General features: G+C 47.7%; 1 protein-coding gene across 1 annotated transcript; it reads left to right on the forward strand.

The window, feature by feature from the left end:
* The first annotated feature begins 9,113 nt into the window (after window positions 1–9,113).
* LOC126541341 (probable chitinase 10) lies at window positions 9,114–14,584 on the forward strand. The gene is made up of 2 exons (XM_050188092.2): window positions 9,114–9,360; window positions 13,800–14,584. The coding sequence occupies exons 1-2, from the start codon at window positions 9,288–9,290 to the stop codon at window positions 14,387–14,389; spliced, it is 663 nt and encodes a 220-aa protein (XP_050044049.1). The 5' UTR covers window positions 9,114–9,287; the 3' UTR covers window positions 14,390–14,584.
* The last annotated feature ends 9 nt before the right edge of the window (window positions 14,585–14,593 follow it).

A 14,593-nucleotide genomic window follows, 5' to 3' on the forward strand; every position in this document is an offset into this window, starting at 1 on the left:
GTTTCAGAGCACACGTGATAAACAAGTGTTGGTCATAACGGACTGACCAATCGGGAAGCTATGCGTAAACGTATTGGTTGGTGAAAAAAAAAAAAATTAGTCTTCCAGAACGCGCTCTTTCATTGACTTAATATGTAATTGGCATGCACAATTTCAGTTTAAATGTCTGTATAGTATAGTTGCGTTACATATGCGGTGCCCCGTGGTTTGTGCAGCTGTGCTGTGAAGCTGTGTTGCGAAGTTACGTGACCTGGTTTGGGTCACGCAGAATGCTTTACGCTCGTACGCACTGAATTTCCTCTATAGATGCTCCGTATAAGATAGTACGTCCCTTACTGTGGCCGCCAATGTCTGTAATATGATTTTGCGCATTTATTCCAATGCGATTACTGATATGCAAGTGGCATCTTACATATAAGGCACAACAGTCAAATTCTGCTATTCGAAATACAGTATTTGTGAATTTTGGCATCAGCTAGATTAAATAAAATGGTTGCTGTAAGCAGTCGTTTTCTGTGCGAGTTTGAGCCCTCACGCAGACGAAGATGAATTTCATAAAGCGCGAACGACGGGTCTACACCGTATACAAGTTAGGCCAGGTTCTCGTCAAATTTCTCCGTGCTGCGTAACGTACCGGCTTAGTGTCTTTTGGCTTCTTGCTCAAACGTTAAAATTGCGGCTTCATTACCGTGCAGTATCCGCTTTGCCGTCTCTCCAACGTCTTCTGACAGACTGACAGAGGCAAATATAGTATTTAACTATCGTGGAATGTGCAAGTTTCTGAAAATGTACCCTGCCAAGATAGCGAACGCACAAATGTTCTAAAGCCACGGTTTTCTTATTTTGTAAATGTTATGGAAAAGTACTGGTGGGATCGGGAGGGGGGGGGGGGGGGGGGGCTAGATCAGTTTAAGCGTCAGCCAATTAAGGTACAACGCTAACTTGTTAGAACGGTTAGATTTCCAAGTTTTGTGACAATGGGTATAAACGAATTACACTGAACAAGGTCCTTGCGACCATGGATGATTCTTGCGCATAATTAGGAGTGATCGGAGTACACATAAGAATCCAAAGATAAGCAAATTTGGGAGCTATTTCGTCTTTAAGAAAGGGAGCATGACCTATCAACATGTCAACATGTTGTAACTTGGTTCGGCTTTTTTCTTTTTAACTTGGTTCGGTCCCCCCCCCCCTTTTTTTTTTCTTTTGGCGTATATTCTTGATGCTAAATTATAACAGTGGCGACGCAGTTAACGACACCGAATAGACCCGCGTGATACAGAACGCTCGAAATGGGCAGGTGCCTCCCTGTCGCGCTTATATAAAATTCGGCGTCTGTCGCTGTTGACACAGTACCAGACAGCACTCTAGCATAGCGTTACCGCTCTACCGTTACCGTCACCGCTACCACTTGCCCCGGCTGCTAGTGCGCTGTAAGCACAGCAGGTGGTATGCGTCAGCAAAAAAAAAAATATCATCCTACCTTCAATATTCTTAATTATAAGGGACCCGTAGTATAGACCGTTTTTTCGTAGGCGCCGCCATATTGTGAACGCAGTGGCGCCGCCTATGAGCAGCGCCATACTGGCTTGGGTGAAAGCGGTCTTTTGCATGGCAGGTATACGTTCGGCCGTAGGTTCTAGCGTTTGTTTTCGCGGTCGTGCGGTCTGTTTAGTATGACGTGCGTCTTGTACGTGGTAAACGGTTCTGTGAGACGTGCTGAAGTGGTTTAAGGCGTCATGGCCGGAATTTCTGCTGGTGTTGAGGTGGACGGAACACGCAGCGCGATGTGTGCGCGCATATTTGAGCCTACGATCAGCCTCGGAGATCAATTGTGTATTTCTTAATGTTCCAATCACTAATGTGACCTTATTGCAGTATTATCCTCTATTTCTAAGCTGCGGTTTAGGAGCCATGCAACATACGCGACGATCGTAAGTGTGGGTACCGTTCTGCTACGATAGGAGCTGTGCTGTTGTACATTGAAAAGCGTTCAAATTGTTCGCTGCAGGTTATATTGCGTGACTACTTGGTTGGATGGATGAGGTTTCCACCTATGAATAAAATAGTTTTGGCTAGTAATAGCGGCATAGCTTAGAGTCTGAATTAAGCTTGTCCAGCAAAGCGACCGTTTACGAACTGCGCGAGCGTCCTAAGCAGTAGTAGGTGCTGGATTACAGATATCTTTGTTCTATATAGCGCATGGTCCAAGCAGTTATATATTTATAAACGTTGTGCGACGTTAGCCCGTTTTCTCTTGCTATTTAGAGAAAGAGGATGATAACTGATTTTTTTTTTCGGTTGTGTTCGTTCAGTTCTCTACGACGCACTCATACGTATTACGGGAATTTTGCGCTCAAAAATAGCCATCGCATTCTTTTTATGCGAACCCTTTCATATATTATGGCTCTATACAGGCCAAAAAGGCAATGCCGAAGCACACAGCTTATATATGTATCGTGCTGGCTCACCAACCGCAGTGATCGCTGTGTTGAGCAGCGCCATGGGCCTATGGTAATTTTAAGCATACTAGACTTGAAATACGTGAGAACGATGTCAGTGTATCACAAATATTTGATAGCGCCTGCCGCTTAGACGTTTCGTGGTTGCCTTAGGTTGGCCGTGCACGAGCATGCGCTCTTATGTTTTATGTTTTACTCCCTACGCCAATCGATCAGCGAGCGGATTTACCATTTAATGCTGGTAATACAGAGACGCCGGTTTTCTTTGTTGTATTAAAATCGATATAAGCAATACAGTAAACAACACATACACGCACCGCGACTGATAATGCGCGTACACCGCTGCTCATTATGCGCGTCACATTTTTGCGCCCCCGAGACATATTTCTGCCTACAGTAGTTACCGATGCACCGAAAGGCTTCCCTGACCACCTTATATGAACGAGCATGGCGGTAAGATCTAAAACATCTCGAAATCGTTCCGCAGCACGCGACAGCAATACTTTCAAGCAGCGCCGCGCCGGATCGCCCAAGCCAGAGAGGAGGAAAGGCTCTCCGCGCGCCCTATCCTTCTCGCCCGATGAAACAGTCTATACGTGTACGTTATAAGAGACCCGTGGTATACGTATAGATGCTACAGATATCGCTCCCGTACACAGTGCACTGTCCTTGCTTAACTTGGCTCCCAGATACTGTACTTCCTTTCTGCCAAAATAAACGCGCAGCTGAAGGTTATGCTATGCTATAAGGAAGATATGTCATCGAGATATATCGCACGAGGCACTAAACGAAGGACGCAGGCACAGTTTTATAGGCACTTCCAAATGTTAAGCTCGCACTGACAGTGATGCATTCATGCAGCATGCACAACTGCATAGAGGACTGAGCGAGTCAATTTCCACATTCGAACGTATATACGGGGTGTTTCTTTTATTATTATTTTTTTGTAGACCATACATTTTTTTTAAATGGCCTGCGGCTGATAGCGGCGGACATTACTCGCCCGAGAAATTGAAATGCTTAATCGACTGAATAGCAAAAATGTCACTTAACTGTTTTAAATAATTACATTACGGGCTGTATTGCAATGTACGAGTTGTAGCCGGTGAGTTTGTCACGGCATATCCACTCGAAGCGAATACAGGGGATGCATGCATTCGTTTCGATATATGAGCTGTCAAACTTGCGGGAAAATGTACTGTTGTTCCACTTAAGTTTTTAGGAAAACGTCGTTTTATGCATCGAAGCGCAATTTGCAAATTGGAATGTGTGCCGTAAAGCAATTAATTGGAACATTATTTAGTTATTTGTGGTTAATTAGTCGATTATGCATTTCGATTTCTCATGCAAGTAATATCCGCTTCTTTGAGTAATCTAGCTAAATTAGAATTATTCAATCTAGCTGCCACAGGTGATTTTTAAGTTTTCCGTATGATATACAAAAAAAGAAAGAAAAAAGAAAAACACCCGGTGCATAGTTTCTCATAAGGAGGGCTTTCGATTCGGTAATCATTTGTGCATGTTCCGGCAAGAGCAGGAAAATTCGTTTCTTCAAGTCTAAACGAGTGGTGTAAGCGTGGGAAGTGTCGTCACCGTACGCACTTCGGAGGTTTCTGCCGTTGTTGTCGCCGTCGGCAACGCCGTGAGGCTTCACCAGGTTTTACATTTTTGACAAAGTTATTCCCCAGAATTTTGAGAATGGCAGACCACAAACAAATGTAATGAAACATGAAACAAAACACCGACAGCGCATGTATTTTATCTTAGATATTCTTAGACTTAAACATTAAACGTGCGAAGCAATAACAGAGCTGAAACCTTAAAACGATATAATTTTGTTAACGGGGCTGTGCATTACCTCCGGGATAGGTCCAAGAAGGAGGTTCGAAACATTCCCGATGTGAAAAGGTAGTGGTAAACTCGCTAAGACGTTGGCTTTAATTAACAAACATGAATGAACTTATCTGATGACAGGATTAAAACAGAGGACGCCTAGCACAACAGCTCGTTTTTACTTAGCCTACGTTTACTGCAAGTCATACTGCCACTACAGCTATGAGTCTTGCACTTCGTGTAATATCGTGTAATATATCGTGTAAGTTTACACAGACAAGCTCCTGAACCAGGCGAAACTATTGGGAGCAACGGAGTCAGTGAAAAGGTCGCTGGGACCTATGAACAATGTGCTACGTGTCATTCCTTGCTGTTCCATGTTTTCGGCTACCCGCCGTGCTTGCTTAGTGGCTTTGGCGTTACGCTGTTAAGCAGGACGTCGGTGCAATCGTTATAAAAATGCGTGCTATAAACGTGCTAAAGCACCTCCCCCCCCCCCCTCCTCTTCCTTTGGTTTCACTTCCACGATATTTTAAGGATTTTAAAGGTCATAGGTTGGCATGGATGTAGATATAGTGTTAGCGTGAAACCACGGATTATAGGATGGCATTAACGACATCCACTATCACAATATTACGAAGACGTAGTTTTCTTTTCTTTCTCTCTCTCTCATCCTCTCGGAAGGCCAGCCATGCTCGCCACGCTGCCAGTGTAACTTGTAAGCAAGAACAAAAAGAAAAAAATCGGACGTCAGAACGCATGGCGCTTCTCAGAAGCCCGGTGGCAGCTCGCTGCTTATCCCGTTTTATTTTTCTCGTGACACGAGCGCGCTTCGAAACAGCGTCCCGCCTCAGGAACGCCGCGAATGCGGCGGTGAAGCAAGCTTCCGTCGTCCGAGAGGCTACACAACCGCAGCGGTTCTTGCTTTCTCAGCTCCACACGTCGTCAGTCCATCGATCCTGTTTCCTGCGCCATTTATAAACTTCGTCCTTCCGAACATTTATAGTGAACGTATGTGCCTGTGTCACGGTTGAGGGCCAGTTGTGTAACAGACGGAATTTCGTCTGGCTTTCGCGGCCATTGCCGCGGGAGCTGGCGGGTAAGCCCAATGTGCAGGTATACGTGTGTACCGTCCTGCGTCCGTGCGCAAGTTGGCGGAAGCTGCGGAATACGCGTGACGTTCGCGGCGGTCGCTCACTTCCCGGTCGGTCACTGACACTGGCACGCAACGTGCAGTGTTGAAACCTCCTGTTGTCGAGGCCGTATGCTCGGAGTTATTAATTGCGCCGATACATCACACCCCCGTTGCGCTCCGTTTATGGGCCGAGTGGAGAGGAAATTAATGATCGGCGACTCTAAGTACTTTCTGATGGATGGATACGGTCATTTCATTTAATATCTGCACACTCAACTTCGCCCAGTTCGCTTACATCAAAAAAGAGAGGAGGGGCGGGGGGGTAGGGAACAAAAAAACACATTTTTCTTTTCGCAAGGCGTGACCTGCAGGAAGAAAATAACTTTTGTTGCGGTTCTGCATGTATGCACTCGTTCCAGCGTATCTGATATACCAAAGCGTCAGCGATGTTGCAGATTAATCAGTGTTTCAGTGGAGAAATGACTGATAATAACGGAGCGCCATTAATTTCTCTGAGGATGTAATCACGTTCCGTAGCTGTTTCCGGATCAGTTGACATAAAATAATCATTTCAGAGATGGCTACCATTTCCCCTGCTCATCTCTGGGACAGCAGCTTTAATTTATAGTCAAATCCTAAAAAAAAAAAATTCGCGCTCTTCGTTTACCTGATGGGCATTCTTTATTTGCCGACTATGCATGTGTTCGCTGTAGAGGTGTCCGCTTGTCTGCAATCTTGTTTATTGTATACGCCAACGAACGTTGATGCCAGCTTAATATATGCATTTATACAGTAAATCTTTTTCGTGGCCTTGAGTGTTAGACATATACTTGAAACGGAAAGTAGTACTAAATAAACACGTACTATACGGAGAACAAGCACTGTGTTATCGCTTGTCATTCGTACCCTCCTTTGAGACTGTGTTTATTTTGCGCTACTAAATTTTCGTTACAAATATGCATCTGGCGTACACTTTAAAGCCTCGGCTTAAATTCTGAGAACTTGAATTGAGATTGTGACACCTCCAATGGTAGGCGAATGCTCCGAAACATTCGCAATTTGAGAGCAAAGTTCTTCTAATGAAAATCAAGGGTTAGAAGGATACAAGTGCGAATAATATTTATTATGGGAGGGGGAAGGATACGGTGAGCGAAAGCGCACATTATAGATCGTGTTTTGGAACACAACCATGTATAAACGGGCCTTCGAGTAGCACTGGCTAATTATTCCGAGTTTTCACGGTACCACAAAGAAGGCGGTTTTAGAGATGGCTAGCATCTGTGCTTAACTGCCGAATGGACTGCCTGCACACAGTGAAGTCAGAGAGAAACGGCCCATAGCATCGATCGGTATGCTCAATTTCCTGCAATGACATACACGAGGATATTAAAGGACCACCTCTTCGTTCCACTGAAGACATTACATCTATAATGTATATATATATATATATATATATATATATATATATATATATATATATATATATATATATATATATATATATATATATATAGGCGGGCGCGTTCTTGGTGGCAGTGGCGATGACGATAAAATGCATGCACGTGCCACATGATAGAGAGTTTCAGCCTATCGGTAAACTTAGTACCGTTAGACACGGCCACCGGCGCCCAACCATTTAAAAAGGTAGCTAAAGAAACCTACTGTGAAATGAAACATTATAGGAAAAGCACTCAAGCCAGTGACGGCATAGTGGTGTGTAGTCGCCGCGTGCGGCTACAGTGCCGCTCACACAGACGCTCGGAAGTTGTAACACGCATCCTATAGTGCGGGCGCTCTTGAGTTAGTGTTGCATTTGCGACTGCAACAATATATCGATGCATCGCGGACGTGAACTGCAAACACACATCAAAAGCGGCGAGCAGAAACCGAGCCGCACGAGCTGCATGGAGAAAGCGGCGGCCGAGAACTCCGGCGGCCAGCAATACTCAAACACCAACCAAGCGGCGTGCTGTTCCCAAGATTCCACGTGCATGTACGGGCCTTAGATAGCCTGGTTCGAGCTCCAAGCAGACGCTGTTGAAGGTCGCCGAAACCCCGTCCCCATAACAACTGGTGTCAGTCGTAACACCAGCGTACAAATTCATGAGACATCGCTTAATGCTACGTGACACAGACGTAGTACCTGCTATTCGCAGAGGTAACCGTGTCAGTGCCGTGTATGACTATGAGAACACTGCATGCCAAGGTCTAGCATGCGGGTCAGAGCACCACACACAGGCTCAAAACCACACCGCACGCGTTGGATAGCCCAGCTGTATTCTACAGAGAGCATTCATGCAGTCCTCCGGTCATATACAAGAACGGAGAAAAATGAGTAAATTGCATAGGCGTTCGCTTGTGTTCATAGGTTGGCGTAAAATGCATGATGCAATTAATTCATAACACGTAAGCAGGTAAACGACGTTCACTGGTAAGAATCTGACAGGCGAGGAATAACCTGTCGGCAAAGTTATACTTCGTTCCGCGCGTTCGTTCTTTCGGTGTCTCCTGCCATCCCCTCGGAAACAAGGAATGCCTCTGTTCCCCCGTCCACTGTGCACCGTCAACGCTGTCACTTACCAACTTCTCTCTCTCTTTCTCTCCGCCATCGCTGGTCGGGTGCGCAATCAATCAAGCACAACGGAAGCAAGATGCATCAACTCGTGTTCGCAATCACAGTGGCATCTCCGGCTCCACGGGTCACGCTTCCGGGTTCAAGTTCACGAACGTCGTAAATGTAAAGCGGAGAGGAGGGTTTCAAATGCGGAGACAGGCGACTGTTTCGAACAATGGCCGCTTACTTGCTCGAATGGGCGAAAGTCCCACAGCATCTTGTGCCAGAGCTCTGCTGGTGGCATATATAGCCAGGACTTGCCAGAAAAACAGGCAGTGGGACTTCCTCTATCAGTCCGAACGTATAATCCTGTAGTGAGATTACAGCCCCGCTTCGCTTGGCCACACCTTCAAATGATGAAAGCGCGCGAAAAAAAAATTAAGTAAAGGCTGCCAACGAAGCATCTAACGAGTTCATAGGACGAGCATTGAAAAGGCGTGCTCTCATTTTGGCGCATTGCTGGCTGTTCGACGTTTTTGTATTGTTGTCAAAATGCTAACGTCACCTTTTAAGGCCTGTAAATAGGTTTTTCGTTACCCAAGCATTCGTTTCTCTAGTACTTCGTCTGAGAATTTCATTTTACCGAGCGTCCGGAAGTTGGGTGTCGTGGAGAGTCTGGCTAACGGAAAGACGTCTGGACTCACATTGGTACGTGTACATACGTGCTAAGGACATATGCGACATGATTTCATTCGACATAACGATGGCTTACAATAATAAACGGATGTCTAAACCACAATTACTTTGTTCAAAAATATAAAGGAATGAGCCCATATTTAAGGAACAGCCGACTTTTGGCTTCGTATTGTGCGACGCATGGCTCGAAACTCAACAGGCCACTGAAGACGCGCGCTCACATAAACTCGTACCCCTTCCACTCGAAATCTTTCATTCCGGGTGATAAAAAAGAAACAGGTTCCGAATCACTTTAACGGTGCTGTTTTGCTTCCGGACAAAGTCGGCCCGTAACCTTTCGCAAATGCATGCTTAGAGAAAGCGCTGACAAACTGGATCGGTCCCGCGCGTCAGCCTTCGTATCGCGTCAACCCGTTCAGTGACCGAACGCGCTGGCCGTTGTATACGGAACGCGGCGCTTGTGCCGCGAACTCGCTGAAGATGCGAGTGGTCGGCAATAGTCGAGCGCACCGTCGCGAGTACGCCGTAACCTGTGCGCTGTCGTGTGCTTCGTTCCAGAGGCTCCTGGAAGCAGTTGGTCAACGGGCGAAGCAAGGAAGCGCTGAAGATGCGGTGGCTGGCCCTGCTTGTCAGCGTGGCGTGCGCTTCGTGCAACGGTGCCACAGCCCTCAGCCTCGCCGGTACGTGCAGTATATAGACTCGTGTATTACGGAGCACCGGCGCGGTTCTGCGGCGTTATGTTTTTAGAGCGCAGCTCTTTGGCGTCCGTTCCTGGGTTTCGCGTCGTCGTCGGCGTTGTCGTCGGCCTCGTAACCAGCTCCGCCCCCCTTTCATCCCCCCAGCGCTAGCAGCGACCGACTGATACCGCTGGATGCCGCTGACGCCGCTAGAGAGTCAAGATAACGTGACTGCATAGAACACCGTCGCCGCCATGCAGAAAGAGGAGGAAAGGGTCCCCCCCCCCTGTTCTTGTGTGGCGGATAGGGTGCTCTTCAGTTGCCGACGCGCCGGTTATTTCACGTAGGCCCCGGCACGTCGACGAATACGTGACCACGTTCCCACGGCTAGACCTGCTTCTTAGCGCTGCGGAAGCGAGGGTATCATATTGTTTGTGTCGGCATCGGCGGCGTTGTCCCTGAAACCAACTCCGCAGCTGGGGTTGACTCACTATCGGCGTCAGCGGCATCAGTCAGTCGCTGCTATCTCTTCCCTCCTCCCTTTATCGTGTTGTCCGCTTGCTGCGCGCGCTTCTGCCCCCATCGTTTGCCGCTGGGTGTACACGCCGCCCCCCTCCCCCCTCTTCCTGCGAGTCTCCGGTTGTCAAAGCGCCGGCTCGAACTTAATTCCTTTCTTCGCTCCTCCTCCAATGCAACCCCTGTGCGGTGGCAATCAGAGAGCCAGATCGGTGGCGGCGGATGTGTATATGTGCACCGCCCGAGCCGAAATTGCCGCTGCCGTTCGCCCTGTGCGGTGGCAATCAGAGAGCCAGATCGGTGGCGGCTTGACATAAAGACAAACAGCAATTTCCTAACACTTATGCGGGAGAACATCCCGTTCCTCTCGCTCGTAACGCGTCCCACTGCTGTGACAACCTCGCGAGGCACTTGTATAGATCTCGTCTTTGAGAATCAAGCATTGGTGTACCAAGTCGAACATATATCAGTCTATTTCTCCGACCACAAAGCTTCCTTCATGACTGTCAAGAACTGTTAGTGGAGTCTTTGTTAAAGGAATACGTGTGAAAAATAAAAAAAAAAAATTCTGTGATAGCGCATACATGTGTTGCTCGATTTCTTTGCCTCAATCTATCGAAAAGGTGAAACAGCTTATTTGCTGCGCTCAAATTTCGCATTAGGAAGTAACGTAATCGTCGGTAATTTTTTTTCGATTCGCAAACGTTTACTCGTCACGGACAACATTCAGTCATCGACAAGTCTTTGAGACACGATAAAGTCAGTTAACGCCGACACATCTTTCTTTCTTTCTTTCTTTTTCTGAAAATTCCAACAACTAAATTCCAACAAAATTTGCTGGAAGGTAAAAACTGAGCGCCCCTCGTGTCATCGGTGTGCTTTATTTTCTTCTTTTTTTTCTTCTTTTCAAATCCTTCTTTGCACTCTTAAACGGCTGTCAACAACGCCGATTCATTTCGCCTCAAGCTTAATAAGGACACGTACGTATACACTTGAGAGCGAAAGTTTAAAAACCACAAATTCCACGATGTTCCCTTATTATTATTATTATTATTATTATTATTATTATTATTATTATTATTATTATTATTATTATTATTTGCGGCCTTGGCATACAGGCTGCACTGCAAAGACGTGCAAGACGCAGTGGTACATAGTTGTGCGCCTGTTCAACCATGCTATGCGTAGAGAAAGTTAGGCGTCGACTAGCTGCGCTAAGAGTTATTTTAGCAACCGTGTCTATCAACCGTGTTGAGAGACCCGTTTGACAGACAAGGCTTAGTCTGTCTCAGTCAGCACGTCCCGCTGTTTGCGCAGATTAATCATTTATTTTTATTTTTTTCAGGCATGGGTACCAACCGGCCTAAGTTAGCACTTTACGGTAGTTTACTTAAATCGAAGCCTGCTTCTTCAATTTTCCCCCCTTTTTTATTGTGGACCGATTCCGGAGACACTCCTATCCCGGCCCGCTGGCGGGGCTCGGGCTTGAAGCCACGGGACTGGCCTGGACTCGGGCCCGCTCATTAAAGGGCCTAAGTCGTGGCTTCGAGCACACGCGAACGTTATGTATTGCATGGTCCAAGGCATTCTGTGCCAAATTGAAGTGGCACGAGCAGAGAGCTGGCTTTTAGTATACTTTAGCAAATAAAATAGAAAAACAGATGAAGTTCTAATTTTTTTTTTCGTTTCTACAATAACGAACATTGTTTCCACGTAAGGAAAAACAAATTTTACAAAAAACTGCTATTCAAACCATTTCCCTGTTACTGCTTTTGCGATTGCGCTATTACAACTCTGATCGACTGTTATATATATTATTTTAGCTCAAACGCAAGGGGTGTCCCTTCCTACTTGTGCGTTTTGTTTTAAGTTGTATGCTCGTGAATTCGCCTGTTCGTATTTATACACATATATTCGCATGCTATAAATGACCTCATAGGACTAAATCATACGATCAAGCTAAATGCATGCGCACCAACAGAGAAATAACAGCGCAGACAATGGACGAGACCACTGATGTTCCCATGGGAGAAACAAAGATTTCGGTCGTTCATTGATTGTAAACTGAGGCTGACTAGACCCCGAGAAGGTAACACATACGTTAATATCTGTAAGTAAAAAAAGGTATTTCTTTTTACTCACAAACCGGGCCTGGTTATGCGCACGCGGGCCCTGGCTATAAGCTTACTAATGAACGCCCGGGCCCAGCCCGGCCCCGGACTTAAAAACACAAGTCCGGAGCGGGCCCGGTCATGGAACCACTGGCCCGGGCTAGGCTCGGGCTTCATAAAGCGAGCCCGGGCAGCGCCCGGACCGTAAAATCAGGTCCGTGTAGCGCTCTATATAGAGTGTAATAGTACACTGCGCCGATATGAAAGTCTGTGCAATTGGCCAAAAGTGGGTGGGCCTATTATCCTCACAGCAGCGTACAATATGCCTCTTCGCAAGGGTTTAATTGTGTTTTTCAAAAATGGGGCCGATCCTGGCGCAATCAGTTCAATCTTAGGGGTGAGTGTGCCGACCTTATAATGCTGTCGTATTACAGTCGCTCAGGTTTAGCACGTGGACCTGGATTCTCTCTCTCTCTCTCTCTCTGTTTGGCACGTTGCGTGTCTCGGAGAGTAGACGTTGCGGGTGGTATCCCGCACAGCTGAGGCGCGGAGAGGGTAAACACGAGGAACAGCTGTGACGTAACGTTATCGTGGAGGAGTTTGTAGCAATAATGCCGGTTTACAAGTCAGAAATGGTGTTCGTACAATTCAGCGCGACCCTAAATGAAATTTACCGTCTTCATTGTCATTGCAAAAAGGTGCACACGCGCTTTAAGCGTCAAGCGTTGCGTTTTCTACTTCTCAACATGCACATTGAAATCCTACCTGCATGGCGAGAACAACGACATCCCGGTATCGAGCTTGAGTGTGATGAAAACCGTCGAGAAACTTCCCGTCCACCTTTTCTTGCAGTCCTTTCTTTTCTTTTGTGGTTTTGCGTTATAGCGGCTTTCGAATACAGACTCCGGTGCCTTTCGGGCCGCATCTCTGGGGCAATGCAGGCCGGCTATACCCACGACAGTGAACATCGCCCATCTCACGACCCTTCCGACCGCTTGAAACACTAATACGTTTGCCTCTTCGTGTTCGCTACAGCGGACAACCAGTGTACGTTCAAGAATCAGCGCGTAAAGGTTGTAGTTATCCGTTGCAGGTCGCGCTCGTCTGAAGACGTGCTGAATTCTAAAAGAGAGGGACTTTTCTTGTACCACCCACGAATTTAAAACGACTGTTGAAGCAAACACAAACCGATTTCGGGCCAGAGTATAGTGTGCGTTCGTGTGTGCGTGTCTGTGGCCTGGTCATCAACACGCGGACCCTGGCTATAGGCTTACTAATGAACGCCAGGGCGCGGCCCGGCACAAGATTTAAAAACACGAGCCTGGGGCGGGCCCGGTCTTGGAACCACGTGCGTGCGTGCGCGCGCGCGCGCGCGTGTGTGTGTGTGTGTGTGTGTGTCTGTGTGTGTGCGTGCGTGCGTGCGTGCGCGCGTGCGCGTGTGCGTGTGCGTGTGCGTGTGCGCGCGCGTGTGTGTGTGTGTGTGTGTGTGTGTGTGTGTGTGTGTGTGTGTGTGTGTGTGTGTGTGTGTGTGTGTGTGTGTGTGATGGCCATGCAGAGTTTCGACCACACGCGATCGAGGCTGTTGAAAACAAAAGTGAATGATCGAATGAGTGAATAGCTTGTTGGCGATTACAGCGCAGTTATGATTCAGCCACTGCTATATGAAGTTTGGTCCATCAAAATGATAATCTTGTTTCGAGTCTCCAGTCGGTTTTATCATCGGAGACTGCCATAAAATGAAATGAAATGATTTTATTTGTCACCACGTGTGCATCACTGATTGAACGCTCTGCATCTGCATGTACTCCCGCACAGAAGCTGAGCCTCCTGCCACCCGGCCCATTGAGGACTTCATCATGTCCGATCCAGTGCTCCCCATTTACCCCGCCAGGACCACATCGACGACAACGCCAGCACCAAAGCCGGCAGCAACAGCAACAACAAAAACGACACCAGCACCGATACGACCGACATCGACCTGCGAAAATGGCGAACACTTCGCAGACAGCAAGAGCTGCGCGCGCTTCTTCGTCTGCGTCCACGGGCGCGCGCTGTTGGTGCAGTGCCCCGGGCCGCTGCTATTCAACGAGCGCATCGGCGTGTGCGACTGGCCGCGGAACGCGCGCTGTGCCCACGACAGACCCGTCGCAGCAGGAACGGCCGGAGGCGTCGCCGTGGACCGCTGGGGCGAGGTGACTTGCGTCGCCAGCGAGGGCTTCTACGCGAGCCCCAGGCACTGCGGCGAGTTCTTCCGGTGCCACCGAGGCAGCGCGCACCGCTTCGTGTGCGCGCGAGGTCTGGTGTTCAACGACGCGTACAAGACGTGCGACTGGCCCTGGAACGTCGGGCGCCACGGCGGCCGCGGCTGGCGCGCGTGCCGGTTCAGCAAACACTGGCAGTACTGACACGACTGTTCTTCCTCGTCGATTATGTGCCTGGACATTTGTGTCAACGTTGGTTTGTGCGACAAATGCGGGCCGCCAGAAGTAACTGAAGTAACGACGGCTGTACTTTGCGCTTCGTTCGGTATATATCATGACTTCTCAGGACTTGCGCAGGTTGAATTATACCAGTGAAAAACAAAATTACACGTTTCTAAAACCAATGCA

This window comes from Dermacentor andersoni, chromosome 2 (assembly GCF_023375885.2).
Source record: "Dermacentor andersoni chromosome 2, qqDerAnde1_hic_scaffold, whole genome shotgun sequence".
Classification (NCBI taxonomy): Eukaryota; Metazoa; Arthropoda; class Arachnida; order Ixodida; family Ixodidae; genus Dermacentor; species Dermacentor andersoni.

What these genes read in the sequence shown, in the direction of transcription:
- LOC126541341 (XM_050188092.2), top strand. Translation starts at nt 9,288, where the DNA reads ATGCGGTGGCTGGCCCTGCTTGTCAGCGTGGCGTGCGCTTCGTGCAAC. An exon ending in CACAGCCCTCAGCCTCGCCG is followed by an intron (nt 9,361 to 13,799) that starts GTACGTGCAGTA and finishes ACTCCCGCACAG; the next exon opens with AAGCTGAGCCTCCTGCCACC.